At 52.3% G+C, this 15,475-nt stretch overlaps 2 protein-coding genes across 3 annotated transcripts; one reads left to right on the top strand and one right to left on the bottom strand.

Moving 5' to 3' along the window:
- Positions 1 to 708: 708 nt before the first annotated feature.
- REM1 (RRAD and GEM like GTPase 1) lies at positions 709 to 9,794 on the bottom strand. 2 transcript variants are annotated; one of them, XM_064572990.1, is made up of 5 exons: positions 9,666 to 9,794; positions 8,277 to 8,651; positions 7,125 to 7,204; positions 3,252 to 3,453; positions 709 to 2,010 (listed from the first exon to the last, which is right to left on the bottom strand). In XM_064572990.1, the coding sequence occupies exons 2-5, from the start codon at positions 8,614 to 8,616 to the stop codon at positions 1,739 to 1,741; spliced, it is 894 nt and encodes a 297-aa protein (XP_064429060.1). In that variant the 5' UTR covers positions 8,617 to 8,651; positions 9,666 to 9,794; the 3' UTR covers positions 709 to 1,738. The 2 variants fall into 2 exon arrangements, with proteins under 2 accessions (XP_064429060.1, XP_045741535.1); XM_045885579.3 differs by having other exon boundaries at positions 7,125 to 7,207; positions 9,666 to 9,793.
- Positions 9,795 to 11,184: 1,390 nt separating this feature from the next.
- Positions 11,185 to 14,786, top strand: DEFB124 (defensin beta 124). Its single transcript, XM_045883839.2, has 2 exons — positions 11,185 to 11,310; positions 14,603 to 14,786. The coding sequence occupies exons 1-2, from the start codon at positions 11,199 to 11,201 to the stop codon at positions 14,755 to 14,757; spliced, it is 267 nt and encodes an 88-aa protein (XP_045739795.1). The 5' UTR covers positions 11,185 to 11,198; the 3' UTR covers positions 14,758 to 14,786.
- Positions 14,787 to 15,475: the final 689 nt, after the last annotated feature.

A 15,475-nucleotide genomic window follows, 5' to 3' on the forward strand; every position in this document is an offset into this window, starting at 1 on the left:
ACCCTCCTCCTCCTCCCTTCCCCAAGCTGGGGTTAGGATGGGGAAATAAGTACCATCAGTGCCCTGCTGGCAAGATTGGGGGCTTGAAGACAGAGGATATGGCTCATCTGCGCAAGCTCCAGTCTTCTTTGGCACTGTGTTCTTGGTGGCCGAAGCATGTGGGCAGGCAGCTGGTTGGGGGCAGGGGTGTCTGGCCAGAGGGACATGATGGTCCAAACCATTTGCATCTTGTTCTCCTCTCAAAGTCGTGAGAGGCCCCTTTCCCCTTCAGCTGGAAACTCCTGACCTGACCCCTAAGGCCCAGCCCTAGCCCCACAGCCCCAGCCAGGCTGGATGCCTCACTACCTCCTCCTTCCTGCACAGACAGAGGAGGAGGCTGGGCCCCGGGGTCTAGTCCTCACCCTCACCGGCTGGGTGACCCTGGGATGCTCACTTCCCCTCTATGGGCTTCAGTTTCCACATTCAGAAAAATGAATGAGATGGATTAAATCAGGTATCTGTCTTGGGGATTAGTGGATTGAGTTTCATGGAGGCAAGCATCCCCCTCCACTTTAAATTGTAAGCAAACTTGTGTTTGAAAGTCCATTTCCCTGGGACTCTATAGCTTTTTGTCACATTCTCCAAGAGGATTGTGGATAGGGCACAGACTCTAGCCTGACAAGCCGGGGTTGGAATCCTGACAACTTCACTTATAGTAGCTATATGATCTTTTTTTTTTTTTTAAGATTTTATTTATTTATTTATTTGAGAGAGAGAATGAGAGAGAGAGAGAGAGAGAGAGCATGAGATGGGGGAGGGTCAGAGGGAGAAGCAGACTCCCCGACGAGCAGGGAGCCCGATGCGGGACTCGATCCCGGGACTCCAGGATCATGACCTGAGCCGAAGGCAGTCGCTTAACCAACTGAGCCACCCAGGCGCCCCATAGTAGCTATATGATCTTGAGTATGAACCTTCACCATCCTGTGCCTCTATTTTTCTAATAGAGGTATACAGGGTTTGCGAAGATTAATTACTAGTTGTGACAGCTTAAACCACAGCTCCTAACAAACAAAAGCTACTATATTGTGAGGATCAATGCTGAGATTCCTTCCAGATAAGACTTTATGAATCTATAATCTGAAAAACGGACTTATGAGAAAATAGGAGGTCATCATACTGAATTGTGGTTGTCTGTGCACCACTGGGTCTCCCTCAAAGACCGGCGCCAGGGGCCATGCCCAGTGGTTGGGAGAAGGGCCTGAACACACAACTGGTCCAGTGATTTTATTGACTGACCTTGACCCAGGTCAGCAGACTAACCCGGTCTGCAGCCAGTGTAGATGGGACAGTGGGAGGTGGAGACACCTGGCAGAGTCCAAAAGAAGAGGTCTGGGCATTCAGACTGGACACCCTTCTGGTCTGGTTTATTGTGGGGAGTTGGCCAGAGCCCAGGCACAAGGAAGATTTTTACAAAAAGGCTCGCACCGTGTAAAAAAACAAAACAAAACAAAACAAAACAAAACAAAAACCCCTACTCTGTGTCCAGCTTGGGGCTTCGGCCCCATAGTCCGTCCACTGCTTCCCCGGGGCGGAGGGGTCCCTGAAGCTGCGGCTCCGGGAGATGCTCTGGCCCTCGGGACAGCGGGCAGGCACGGCCCACTGTGCAGACTCCGGGCAACTACGTCGTGGCCCCTCGAAGGTATCGGTGGAGCTCAGAATGCAGCCCAGTGTTCCGCCAGCCCTAGGGGGGCGGGCGGCTTCAGAGCACGGCCAGGTTGTGGCAGGACTTGGAGCGGGCCTTGAGTGCCCGACGGCGGGCGCTGCGGGCCGTCAGGCGGGCCAGGAAGCGAAGCGCCCGCTGGCCGAGGCTCGCCCGCCTTCGGGGCGCAGACGGCTCCGGGGCCGCGCTGTCTCGGCGGCGCAAGCGCAGTTGCCGCACCACGCCCTCGAAGAGCTCGGCCACGTTGTGCTGCAGCGTGGCCGACGTCTCGATGAACTTGCAGTCAAACACCACCGCGCAGGCGCGGCCCTCTGAGGGGCGGGGTCAGGCAGGCCCGGTAGAGGGGGACATAAAGGTGGGAAGAGGTGTGTTGAGTCTCAAGCTAAGCGCTTTTTCTTTCGGTCCTATCTTGTGCTGGGCGCCAGGGGACTCCGAGGTAAATGAGACCTGGCTCTGCGGAGTTAGTTCACAGGCTAGTGACTGATACTGGTAGCAGAACGAGGCTGGGAAGACAGGAAGGCTGGGAAGGGGCTTGAATGCCAGGTAAGGGGTCTGAGCTGTGCATCAGGATTATCTGGGGGAGCTTGTTAAAATGCAGATTCTTGAGCCCACCAGCAAAAAATCTGATTCGGTAGGTTTGGGACGAGGTCTCTGAACCAGCGCTGTAACAAAATCTCCTGGGGATTATGTTGGGGAGTGTGGGGCTGTCTGCTCACAAAGCATATGGTCTTCCATCTTCAGGAAGCCACTGGGCTGGGAGACAGGGGCCTGGGTTCTAGTCCTTAGAGGCTGGTGACCCCGTGGAACTGGCTTACCCTCTCTGGCTCTCAGTTTCCATAAACTTTATATTTTGCCCGTGAGACGGGCCATTTTGAGATCTTTATGGGTCCCACATGATATTATCAAATTTATTGAAATATTCCTTATCCCACTTTGAATACAAATTATATATAACTAAATGTTTTGGTTTGTAGTTGTCAGCTGCCACAATATTGGGTTTTGTAGATGACTCAAACTTTGTGAAATTTTAATTTCCAATTTTCTCACTGTGTTTCGGAGCTAATAGTTTCAGATCCCAGACATAAGCCCTTGGAAAGCTTGTACGCGCTGGGCCTATGATGCCCAGTGGATAAAGTGTCTCTGACTAAGGGCATGGGAGAGCCATAGGGGAATTTTTAAGCAAAGGAGTGACAAGGTCATATCTGGTTTTGGAAAACTCTGACAGCTGGCGAGGAAAACTGATTGAATGGGGAGAGAGAAGTACAGGGGCTGGCCCAGGCTAAGGTAGAGATGCCAGGATGGGGCAGAGGTTGTGGGCACAGGGGGAAGGGAAGGTGGGGTTAAGGGAGGTGGACCTGACAGGATTTGGGGGCTGGTTTGGGGGAGTGGGAGAGGAAGCAAGAATAGTTCCTAGCTTTCAGGCTTAGGCGTGTAGGTGTGTGATGGGGGCGGGGTGGGGTGACAGTCCCTGAGATGGAGAGCACTGGAGGAGGAGCAGTGACGGCAGGTTGAGAGGAAGCTGGAGGAGGAGGAGGGAGTAGAGAGGGCTCACCTTCCACAGAGACTTCCCGGCAGCGTGCCAGGTCGGCCTTGTTGCCCACCAGGATGATGGGCACGTGGTCCGCCTGATGCGTGCGCCGCAGCTGAATGCGGAGCTCAGAGGCACTCTCGAAGCTGCTTCTGTCCGCGATGGAGTACACAATGATGTAGGCGCTGCCCACCTGCAAGCATGACTCTTGGCTCCAGCTTTCATCCTGCAACAGAGCGACCCAGGCCCATTCTCCAAGGGTACCTACGTCTCAGCCAGACGGCTCTGGCTGAGAAAGGTAGGGCTGGGATGGTCCGAAGGGTGGGCTGGGGCTGAGGCTTATACTTTGGACAGGTTTGGGGGACAAATTCTGCCATTATTCTGTGTCACCTTGGGTAAACCACCAGTCTTCCCTGAGCCTTAGTTTCTCTGTGTGAAAAACTGGGCTAATAACACCTCACTACATTTTCTCACTTGTTGATTGCTTCTGTAGGCCGGGCACTGGAGACAAAAGATTTCTTTGGTTCCCCCTCGTGCTAAGGAGGGTTGAGCTCTTAGTTTCTGAGGAGGTCTCAGTCTTGCTAGACAGTTCTTGTGGCCTTCTGCAGTCCAATTAAGAGACAAAAGGGGGGGCGGGGCACCTGCGTGGCTTGGTGGGTTAAGCATCTGACTCTTGATTTCGGCTCAAGTCATGGTCTCAGGGTTATGGGATCAAGCCCCACATCGGGCTCCATGCTCAGTGTGGAGTCTGCTTGAGATTCTCTCTCTCCCGTTCCCTCTGCCCCTCCCGCACTCACTATGTCTCTTTCTCTCTAAAGAAATAAATAAACAAAATCTTTTAAAAAGAGAGGCAAAAGGAAGGGAGAGAAGAGAGAAGGGAAGCTAACTTCAAGGGGAGGCATTTTCAGGCCAGCGTTGAAGAGAGAAGTGAAGGAGCAACTGTGGAGTGTAGTAGGTATAAGGGAAGGGGTGGAGAGGTGGGGCACTTTAAGAAGCAGAGTCTTTGCAAGTTGTTTGACAAGGAAGGGAAGAACTGGAGCAATTTTGATATGCCATTTGGGTGGCAATCTTGTGTCAGGGACAGCATGCTGAGACTGGACCATCTGGGTAACAACTTCACAAGTGTTTAGTAAGACACGGTTCCTATCTTCCAAAAGCTCATGGTCTGGAAGGGACACTATGGAAGTCGAGAGTTCTGATGCCCTGTCATAAATACCATTAAGAGGCAGGAGCACGTGGCTGGAGGAGCCATGGGGGATGAGGGGAGGAGGTCAGAAGAACTCAGCCAGGCAGAGTGTGGGGAGGGCTTAAGAGCGGACTGGAGAGTGGGGTTTGAGAGGATGAACAGGAGAGGAGAGTAGGCCAGGGGTAGGAAATACTGAGTGGTGGAGGCACTGTTTTTGAGAGGGGAAGAAGCCAGAAGAATTTTCTGATAACCCAATAAGATAGATGACTATGAAAGCATCAGATCGATGGTCAACACACTGTCAAAGGGATTAAGTTCCCAACAGCCTTTCTGATCCTTCCCCAGGCCAAATAGCCATGGGCTGAGTCAGATGCATGTGAATTCTTAACCTTACTATGGACAGGTTCCTTCCTCCCTCTGGGTCTCAGTTTCCCCATCTGTAGAATGAAGTGTAGGGCTTGAGCATTCAATCATTCATTGCACAAATGTTTATGAAGGATTTGCTATGTGTTAGGATCACAGAAGCCGGTTGGAACATGGATTGGCGGGTAGGACTCCTTGGGGGTGTGATTAGAAATATAGGTTACAGGACCCCATTTTTGTAGGTTCTTATTCATCAGGTTTGGGGTGAGACCTGAGAATTTAATTTTTTTTAAAGATTATTTATTTGAAAGAGAGAAAGAGTGAGCTTGCGAGTGGGGGGGGGGGGCAGAGAGAGAGGGAAAGAAAGAATCTCAAGCAGACTCCCTGCTGAGCGTGGAGCCCTATGCAGGGCTCCATATCATGACCCATGAGATCATGACCTGAGCCGAAATCAAGAGTCTGGTGCTTAACCAACTGAGCCACCCAGGTGCCCCAGATATTTGATTTTTTACACTCTCTAGGTGACCCTGATGGTCAGGCCAGCTAGGGCACTACTGCATGAGCCAAAGGTCCACCCAATCCTGGGAGATCCTGCCTCTCTGACATCAAAGGGTACCATCTGTCGAAAGGATGGATGCTTATTCCAGTGATGTTGCTACTGGGTGGACCCTCTGTGGAAATTGCCTCCACTGTCACCAGCCAGGGAAATTGGTTCCGTTTCCCCATTTTATTTGTAGGAAATCCAAGGGCCAGAGGAGAAGAGAAAACATTCTCAAGGCCATTTAGCCAGGTGGGCACAGAATTCCAGTTCCAGTACTCTTCTTCCCCAGTCTCCTAAATGGGACTCCCAGGCTGATCACTTTTCATAATTCACTGGACTCTGCCCCACTAGATTTTCAACTGCATTCAATAAGTGCCCCCCCCCCTCCCCAGCCTGTGAGCTCCATGAGGCCAAGGGACATGTCTGTCTTACTCACTGCTGGGTCTTCGGTGTCCTGGCCCATGATTCATACCCAGCCAGTGTTTCTAAGTGAATGAATGAGTGAAAGAGTGAAACCCCAGCTGAAGGTTCAGAAGGTGATGTTCCCAGTGGGGATGGAGAGCGACAGTCCTAGTGCATAAGATTACAGGCTCAGGAGCTTATAGATCTGGGTTTGAATCCCCCTTGATCTCTGAGAACTTTGGACGCATTACTGAACCTCTCTGAGCTTTGCTTTCCTCGTCACTAGGAGGGGAATCAGAATACTCACCTATAGTATTTGTTTTGACTGAACGTCATAATATATATCCAGCGCTTAGCACAGGGGCTGACACTTGGGAAGAGGGTACTCCATAGATCCCTGCTGCTAGGAGGACCATGATCATCATCATCATGCTCATTTGGAGCTGGGTGTCCTTTTAATCCTCGTGGAAAGGAATTGGCCACTTAGCTCCTTCATCCCTATCCTCCCGCCTATCACTGGGGCTGTCAGTCATTCTTGCCAATCACCCAACAGTGCCCTCCTAAGCTCCACCCTGTGGGCGGGGCCTCCCCCTTACTGAGATAGGCTCCTAGGTGATTTTTACGTCCTTCTCTCTGCTTGGTTGTATTTGTTTAAAGTTCTACAATAAGCATGTATTATTTGTATAGCAAGAAAAAAGAAAACTCAAACAAGGTAAGAAAAGCATAACAGGGGCATATCCCTGCCTGCTGCTTTCTTCCTATTCTGGAACGGGGTAGGGGAAGGACATCCTTTGCTTTCCTTCTTTACTAGCTACCAAGTTATGAGAAATAAGAATGATCATTATTTACATTTCTTCACCTATGTTCAGCATTATTTCATGCTCCACACTGTGCTCACTACTGGGAAATTGCATAAGAACTTTAAAAAACCAGCTGGTAAGGAAGGCGGGAATGATTAACCCATTTATCAGGTGAGAAAACTGAAGTCAGCCCAGGGTGGGTGGTCAGTCAGTTGCACAAAGCCACGCGACTGGTAAGGAAGAGAAAGGGGTGGCGGGTTTACCCTCAGGCATTTTGGTGCTAAATGCAGTGTTCCTTCCTCTGCACAGTGTGTGGGCGGGGGTGGGGGGCAGTGGGCTGAGGGTGCTGAGGACGAGGTGGAGGTTTGCAGGGGGAGAAGCACATCCTGGGATGGCTGCAGAGGGGATCAGTGGAGTGAGAAAAGGACTCAGGGTTATGAGGTTCTTCTGCCTTTCGTTGCAAAGGCTGCTTGGGAGCTGTGGGTTTCCAGGGCTGCCAAGGATGGCCTCTGCCATGTCCCTGCTGTGTCGTGTCCGAGGAGGGGACAGGGGTCTGGTACCAGGCTCAGCACCCCTCCCCCCAAGTCCTGCTTGCGGTGCCATACCCGTTTCTCAGCCTCCCAGGTGTCCATGACCACGAGCGTTGTGTCCTCTCCATCCACTGTGAGGGTCCTCTCGTACACATCTTCTGCAACCGAGGAAAGAGCCAGATCTCAGGGAGGAGGGGCAGTGTGAGGACGTGGCCCCCCGAGTCCCCTTTCTGGTCACAGTGCCCCCTCCAGTTGTGTTGGAAGTGCTCACCCCCTTGTTTGATGTCTGTCTCTCCTGATAGTTCAAGAAGCTCCACGAGGAGCCCATGTTTCCCCCGCTGCCAGAATCAAATAGTAGGTGCTGAGAAGGCTTTTGCTAGTTTGGTTTATTGATGAGTGTGGATGGTGGGGTTAAAGCTGGGCTGGGAATTCTCCCAGTCCCACTCTGTCCCTGACTTAGTGTATGCTTCAGGCAGGTCACATTACCCTCTTTGGGCCTCAGTCTCCCCACTTGTCACACCTACAGGTGCACATATGTACACCTTTCATCTAGGCTTCTCACACTCAGAGGGGTCAAGGCTAGAGAAGGGGCCTGGCAGAGTGTCCCCACTTTCTCTTTGCTTTTAACCAACCTCCCTCTGCACTCACCCTGTGTCCCCTTGGCTGGTCCTTCAGGAACCCATCTTCATTTCCTCTGTCCTATCCCTGTCTCCCCTCATCCTGGAGTCCCTGACCCTCTTGGCTCACTGCATCTCTCAGGAATAAGGGAAACTGGGGAGTCTCCTTCTGGGGCAGGATCTTAGCTTTGCTGCAGGTTGTTGGTGGCCATAGATGGTTGTCTGGAGCTGGGAGGATCTGAGAGTCAGGGGAAGTTGGGGCTGGGAGTTTCTGAGTGGGGTGGAAGCCTACCATTTCTTTCCACTTGAGACTCATGGAACTCAGAATTGCTTCCCTATGACATGGAAATTAATCATATACCTCATCCATGAGAAATTGGCAACCTTCTCACTATTCAAGGCATTTCCCTCCTGTAGACCATTGTTCTGGCTGTGCCCTGCACCACTCGGGGGGGGGGGGCACACATCATTCATTTCATAGTCTATGTGAATGATGCCCTTTAGAGTTGAGAAGTGTGAGTTGCACAACTCTTCTTGGCAGCCTTGTGCCCCTGACAACAGGGCTTTCACTCCTTTGGCCACATCCCAGCCCAGCCCACAGGGTCCCTACCTCCCAGCTGTTCATGGAGGTCCCGCTCTTGCTTCCCTGCAAAGAGGCTGGCCAGGCTGGTCTTCCCTACGCCAGGGTCTCCAAGCAGTACCACGCGGTAGAGGGCCTCCCAGGAGCCTTCAGAGTCACTGGATTCAGAGGACCAACCATTGGGCACAGGTGAAGGTTGCTGGGTGGGAGGATTGAGGGAGGCTGACTGGCCCAGCCGGGGATGCTGGGATTTTGTGGAAGGTGCTGTACACAGGAGGCCAGGCTGGTGGCCCCGGGGGGACAGGGGCAGTGGAGTGCTGGCTCGCCGACGGAGGGGGGTCTTTGCTTCTTGCTGGGTGTTTAGTGTCATCCTTGGTGGGGAGGGGCTTTGATCCTTCCTTCCTTCTGTAAGCAAGAAGCAAGAATGGGCAGTGAGCCAGGCACCTGTGAGCCCCTTCTGCAGGGTCCAGATGAGCTCCTGAGAGGACTTCCTCCAAAACCTTCTCTTGTTCAAATGACAGGAGGAGGCGCCTCAGTTCCTTGGGGTGGGGGCTTCCTGGCTTCCGGGCCAGGCTGGGAGGGGTGACTATGCAAGCTGCGAGCACGCGCATATGCACACCCACAGGTCGCTTCCTCTGCCGTGAGGATGACCCAATACCCCAGGACACACGGACAGAGACAGACAGAGGGGCAGCAGCGAGGTGGGATGTCCATACAAGCATGCACACACCCGTGTACAGACGTGCCCCCCCCCCCATCTGGAACATGGGACCCACGTTCTGAAAGGCGCCTGAATTGCCCCTGTCCTCCTCTTCCCCACAGCTCTCTTCCCCAAGGTTCAGATCGGGGTTGGAGGGTTGAGGGCCCCTGGGAGGGGGTTCACTTCCGCTGCCCCATCTCCTGAGGGCTGAGGAAAAGGCAGGACGGAGCGGGTTGGTATTCCGAAGGGTGAGCAGAGTCTGGGGGTTCCCTCGGCTGTAACCCGAGCGCCCTGGTGCCATGGGAACGACGTGTCCGGCCCGCCCCCTACGTGAAAAATTCAGGAGAGGCTGGGCGACGGCCTCCAGCGGCTGTTGTAGGGGGGTGTCGAGGCAGCGGGGCCCAGTTTTGGTGACAGGACAGGGTCCTGGCGGGGGGCGGGGAAGGGACCTACAGGGCCCGGGGGCGCATGTGCCATTCCCAGAGTCTGAATCCGAGCTTCCCCCACCCAGGGTCCTGGGTGTGAGTCCCCCGATCCCGGGAGGGCTTCTTGTCCGAGGCTATCCAACCCACCAGGCCCCAGGCCTGAGGACCCTCCCCCCGGGACGCGGGTTCGAGGCCTCCCTCGTCCTTGCCTGCGCCGCAGAGCCCCCCATGCAGGCGCCTGGCGAACTCCGCTCCAACTCGACTAAGTTGGCGGCGGGCTGCGCGGGCCTTTACCTCGAGTGGGGAGGGGTCCAGGGTCCCCGGCCGCCGCAGCTGCCGGGTGCTCCAGGCTGCACCACCGCCTCGGCGCGCAGCCCCTCGGGCCAGTCCCGCCCCGCCGCCTGGGCAGGGGGAGGAGCCGCGACCCCGCCCCGTCCAGCCCCGCCCCGTCAGGGCAGCCCCGGGGTCCCCGCCCCGAGGCCACGGCCGCCCAAAGACTTTTCGACTTTTCGCAGAGCTTAATTGACCCACTGCCGCAAGGCCTTCGCCTGGGGGGGGGGGGTGGCAGTGTCGGGGTGGTGGTGGCAGTGTCGGGGTGGGGAGCGAGAGAGAGGAAAGAAGGGATTTCTGAATTCCCGGGTCTGGATCCCCTCTGCATCCACGCCAGCAACGGGGCGCACCAACTTTAGCCCTCGCAGAATCCACCTGGGGAGCTGGTGGACTGTCGATTCCCCGGTCTCACCCTTCAAGAGCGGCGGATTCAGCCGTTCTGGGGGAGGGCTTCGGGAATCTGCCTTTTAAACAAGTGCCCAATGATCTTGCAGAGTTCATGGACCCCACTTTGAGAAACTCAGCTCTGGATGGAGAATTAATTTTGGGAGGTGGCTCCAGGGGAGGAGGGAGCCTAGGAAGTCTGCACTGAAGTCTTCTGAATAACTGATTTTGGCATCCCATTCATTCATTTACCAAATTCTAAGTTAAGCACTCTTTATGCAGGGGGCGGCCCTGTGCCTAGAAGAATGGCTGTCCCCACTCTGATAAATATTTACTGGGTATTTGGGCTGTGGCTGGTATGTTTTGAGCACATTGCCTGGAGTATTAGCTCATTTAATCCCGGCACAACACTAAAAGGCTGATTACACTGAGGCTTACCTGGGTCTGGGACTCAGGATTCTGCCGCTCAGCCAACTGTCCCTTTCCATCACCGCCCATGGCTTTTAAAAAAAAAGCCTTCCTAGGCACTCGGAGGAGGAGAGACACACTGTGATCCTGGTAGAGTAGGGCAGTTGGGAACTGGTGATTTTGGCCATCCAAGGGGCCAGGATCCAGGCTCTTTGAGCAGGATGCTTCCTTTGAGGTCTTGAGGGACCGGGGTGGGTTTGTATGTGGGCCCTTGCAGACCAGGCTGTACCTGTGGGTGGGGTTCATTGTCATGGCTGAGGGGGTCCAGGTGTCCAGCTCAGAGCAACTCGCACAGTAGCCTGTAGATGAGCTCAGCCTCCGCAGGGCTGGGGGCAGACACTGAACCCCCTCACGCCTGGCCTCCTTCTGTGGTTTGGCCTTCTTGGCATCCCTTTCCTACCCACAAGATGGGTTGTGACTGGTATCATGTCACACATTGTCTGGGAATGAGGCAACTTAGCTTCCAGTCCCAGCTCTGCAGCTCAATTGCTGTATGGCTGGGCAGTCCCCCACATAGCTGGCTGAGATCCAGCTGCATCGTTGGGATCACAGAGCCTCCGCCTCCCTCTCAGGTCTCCTGTTGCCCACACTCCAGCCTTGATCTGCAGCCTGATAAAGGTTGGGCTGCAGGCAGCAGAGCTCAGTATGCCCGGCTCCTCTGGTGTTCTCCCCAGTGACCTCCCCAGAAGCCCTGTGGCCATGACACAGCTGCTTCTGCTCATTGTGGCTCTCCTGGCCCTGGGTCATATGCCTCCAGGTAACCAGCCGTGTGTGTGTGTGTGTGTGTGTGTGTGTGTGTGTGTGTGTAGAATGAGGAATAGCCTCCCAGGTTCTGGAGGACAGAGGAGGCCTAGACCAGTGTACGTGTTCTGGTCCCACCTCTGACTTGCTGGGCACCTTAGGGCAACTTCCTAAATCAGTCTGCACCTCAGTTTCTTAATCTTTAAAATGGGATTCACTCAACAAATACTTTTTTGAAAAATACTTACTGTGGGCCAGCACCATGACAGCTATTGGGGATCCAGCAGGGAAAGTAAACAAGGTCCTTGCTTTCATGGTGCTGATATTTTAGACAGAAAAGAACCAAATAAACACAGTATGTCAGGTGGTGATAAGTGGTGTGTGTCAGTGTTGTGTGTGCTCGTGGGAATGGTGGATGGGAGAGCTGATGGGGATGGTCAGGGGAGGCCCTGTGTAAGAAGTTGTTTTTTAAGTTTGTATTTTGAACAACTTGAAATTTACATGAAAGGAGAGAGAATAATATAAGGAACAAGGTGAGTTTTTTTTAAAGCATGTTATTGTAGAAAAATATAAATTTCTGCAAACATAGAGAATAATGTAATGATGTAAGTTTTTTTTTTTTTAAAGATTTTATTTATTTATTTGAGAGAGAGAATGAGATAGAGAGAGCATGAGGGGGGAGGGTCAGAGGGAGAAGCAGACTCCCTGCTGACAGCAGGGAGCCCGATGCGGGACTCGATCCTGGGACTCCAGGATCATGACCTGAGCCGAAGGCAGTCGCTTAACCAACTGAGGCACCCAGGCGCCCCTGATGTAAGTTTTTAAAAGAAACCTTTTTATTTTAGAAAATGTCAAACATAAATTTAAAAAATAGTATGAAAAACCCCCGTGTACCTTCACCCAATCTCAACAATTGTCAACTTGAACCAGTTTTGTTTTAGTGACCTATCGTGAAGTCAGTCTCAGGTATCTTAACTATTTTGTATAAGGCCAATGTGAGCAGAGATCTAACTGCAGTGAGAATATTAAGAAGATCTTTACAGGGACCAGGAGGCAGGAAGGTGACCGATGTGTCTGAGGAGCAGTGAGGAGGCCAGGATGGCTGGAGTGGGGGTGCACCAGGAGAGAAGACGAAGTCAAAGAGATGAGGATTGGGGGGGTGGTTACAGGTCATGTAGGAGAAAATAGCAACTCTGGGTCTCAGGGTCATCAGAAGGTCGAAATGTGATGATGTGTTAAGAGGAGTTATAGGAACTGCCCTTACCTGGGAATCAGGGTCTTGGGTTCTGGTTGCAGAACCCACCACTTACTGGCTAGGAAAAGCTGGGTAAGTTGCTTCCTTTCTTGAGCTATAAAAGGAGAGGTATGGCTGCGAATGAGCCCTGGTTGCTCTACCCTCTGTGTTGTCATTCCAGTAATCTCCCTTTCCATTCATTGGGTATTTACTATGTGCCAGGCATTGTGCTAGAGTGATTAAAGCCCGTATAACTGCCTCCCTGAAAGGGGGGAAGTTCCACAGAGGAGGAATGTGAGGCCAAGGTCACTCAGCTGGGAAATGGCAGAGCTGGGATTTGGACGAAGGTGGTCTGAGCTGAGTTCGAACCATGCCGCTAACCATTATACACACACCTTCTTCAGAGTGTGGATCCTTCGCCTTGTAGAGATTTTGAGGCCAGCTCTGTCTCAGGCTAAGATTCTCTATCTTGGCAGGATGGAAGGATGGCTGGTTGATAGGGCAGAATAACATCCATGGGTCGGCCCATTGTGAGGGTTCCATGGGATCTCTCCCTCTCTCTTTTATTTATTTATTTTAGAGAGAGAATAAGAGAGCATGGGGGGGAGGGGCAGAGGGAGAGGCAGAGAGAGAACCCCAAGCAGACTCCCCACTGAGCCTGGAGCCAAACACAGGGATCATGACCAGAGCCAAAATCAAGAGTCGGATGCCCAACTGATGGAGCCACCCAGGCGCCCCCAAGGGATCTCTTTTAATCCAGGGAGAGGGAGGGAAGCCTTTCCCCTCCACCTCCCGCTCAGCCCCGGATCTTCAGAGGCTGCTCTCTGCCCATCTGGGTCACATGTCTAGAAATATTGCTGTAACAGACAGACCTACCCGAGTGGCCTCTCTCCTCATATTTGCACACCTGTCCTAATTGGCCATCACCACATCTTGATGGTTTCCTTCGGGGCGCTTTCCACAACTCTACTAATTGTATTTATTTGCTAGGGTTTTAACTGCCTTTCCTTCTGGAAGCTCCTTGAGGGCATGGACCTTGGCCCACCTTGTTCATTGTGGTATCTCCAATGTCCCATGTTTGCTGAAGGAATAAATGAAGGAGATGCCTCGTGCTGTGACTGAAGACCCTTAGAGGGGGTACAGACCTGTTCCTCCGAAGTCCTACCTTTTCCATGGCCCATGGCTAGAAATTCCTCCACTAACATTAAACACGTTCCTATGTGTGCAAAGCAGTTTATGTCATGGTTACCAGTGAGGACTTGAGAGTCTGATTACCTGGATTTGAATCTTGGTTCTGCTCCTTAATGACTATAATCTTGGGCAAGGTTGTTAGCCTTTCTGTGCCTCAGTTTCCTTACCTTGTATTATGGGGATCCTAATAAGACCAACTGTAATTGTACAACATTGTGTTGAAAAGGGCTTAGAGTGTACCTGAGCAGGGAGTGAGTTAACCTGGACAAGAAATTAGTTTCCAGGGGCGCCTGGGTGTCTCAGTCGGTTAAGCATCTGACTCTTGATTACGGCTCAGGTCATGATCTCTGGGTTGTGAGATGGAGCCCCATGTCAGGCTGTAAGCTCAGTGTGGAGTCTGCTTGAGATTCTCTCTCTGTCTCCCTCTGCCCCCTCCCTCCACTTGCTCTCTAAATAAATAAATAAAATCTTAAAAAAAAAAAAGGAAATTAGTTTTTAACTTATAACCAGTGGTCTAACCTGTGACCTGTGGACTAACCCGGACTGAAATTGGTGGGCTTATTTGTAACTAGTTGTCTCATCTGTGACTAGGGGTCTAGTCTGTTCCATCTGCTCTAACCCCTTGACCTGTGGTCAGAGTTTGTGTCCTTTGGCCTAAGTTAGGACCTGTGGGCTGTTGTATGACCAGTCATCCAACACAATGACCAGAGAGCTAACAAAAGACCAGACTTGTGATCTAATGTGGGTCCTGTGGCCTAACTTGTGGTCAGTGGTTTTATCTGTGACCTGTGGCCTAACCCTTGATGTATGGTCAAAGCTGTGAACAGCGGTCTAACCTGCAACCCATGGGTTGCTCTGTGACCTGTGGTCTTCCTCTGCACAGGGAGAAGTGAATTTAAGCGGTGCTGGAAGGGCCAGGGGGCCTGCCGGACTTACTGTACAAGGCAAGAAACCTACATGCACATGTGCCCAGACGCCTCTCTGTGCTGCCTCGCCTATGGAACCAGGCCTCTGGCCTCCAAGCCTGCATATGTGTAGCTGGTTCTGGGGCTTGTACCCTTGCTCTCCAATAAACACTTGCTGCACCTGTCTCCTCTTGCTGCTTGCTCACCACCCCCCCAACCCCCGCTGTGCTGGGTGTATGGCGGTGGACGAGGTCCTGGTATGGGAGGGGTGGAGGGATGGTCGCTGGAGGGAGGTGAGGCGTCCGGGGCAAGTGGGTATTAATGACCTCGGTAAATGGTTACAGGCCTGCCTATAATATCCCTTCCACTCTCTCCAGCTCTGGAAAAATTACTCAATCTCCGTAAGCATCCTGGGTCTTCTTATCCGTAAAATGGGGATAAATTATAATATCAGGAGAACTGGACTTTACAGAAAGAATGCAAAAAGGAGATTAGAATTAATAGTAACAATATGAGTTAATAATAATAATGAGTTAATTATAGTAAGGATGAATAATGGTAGAGTTAATACATTTTGGCATTTTGAAAAGCAGGCCCTGGAGAGCGACAGGATTTCTCTATGTCCATTTATCTCCTATTTTAGCATTGTAAGGGCTTGCCCAGGTGGAAAAGACCACAGGATTTTATGAAAGCAGTTTTCATGTACACAGGGAAAGCAGAGAGAGAAGTGGGCCTCGGCCAGACCCAGGGAACTGTGGGCAGGGGAAGGCAGGGAGAAAACGTGAGCAGAGTCAGGGAGGTAGGCTGACAGACTCACATGCCAATTACCCTGCATCAGGATTACATCTGGC

The sequence above is a fragment of the Mirounga angustirostris genome, unplaced genomic scaffold (assembly GCF_029215605.1).
Source record: "Mirounga angustirostris isolate CCGP_5_RB_7025 unplaced genomic scaffold, mMirAng1.0.hap1 SCAF_10, whole genome shotgun sequence".
Classification (NCBI taxonomy): Eukaryota; Metazoa; Chordata; class Mammalia; order Carnivora; family Phocidae; genus Mirounga; species Mirounga angustirostris.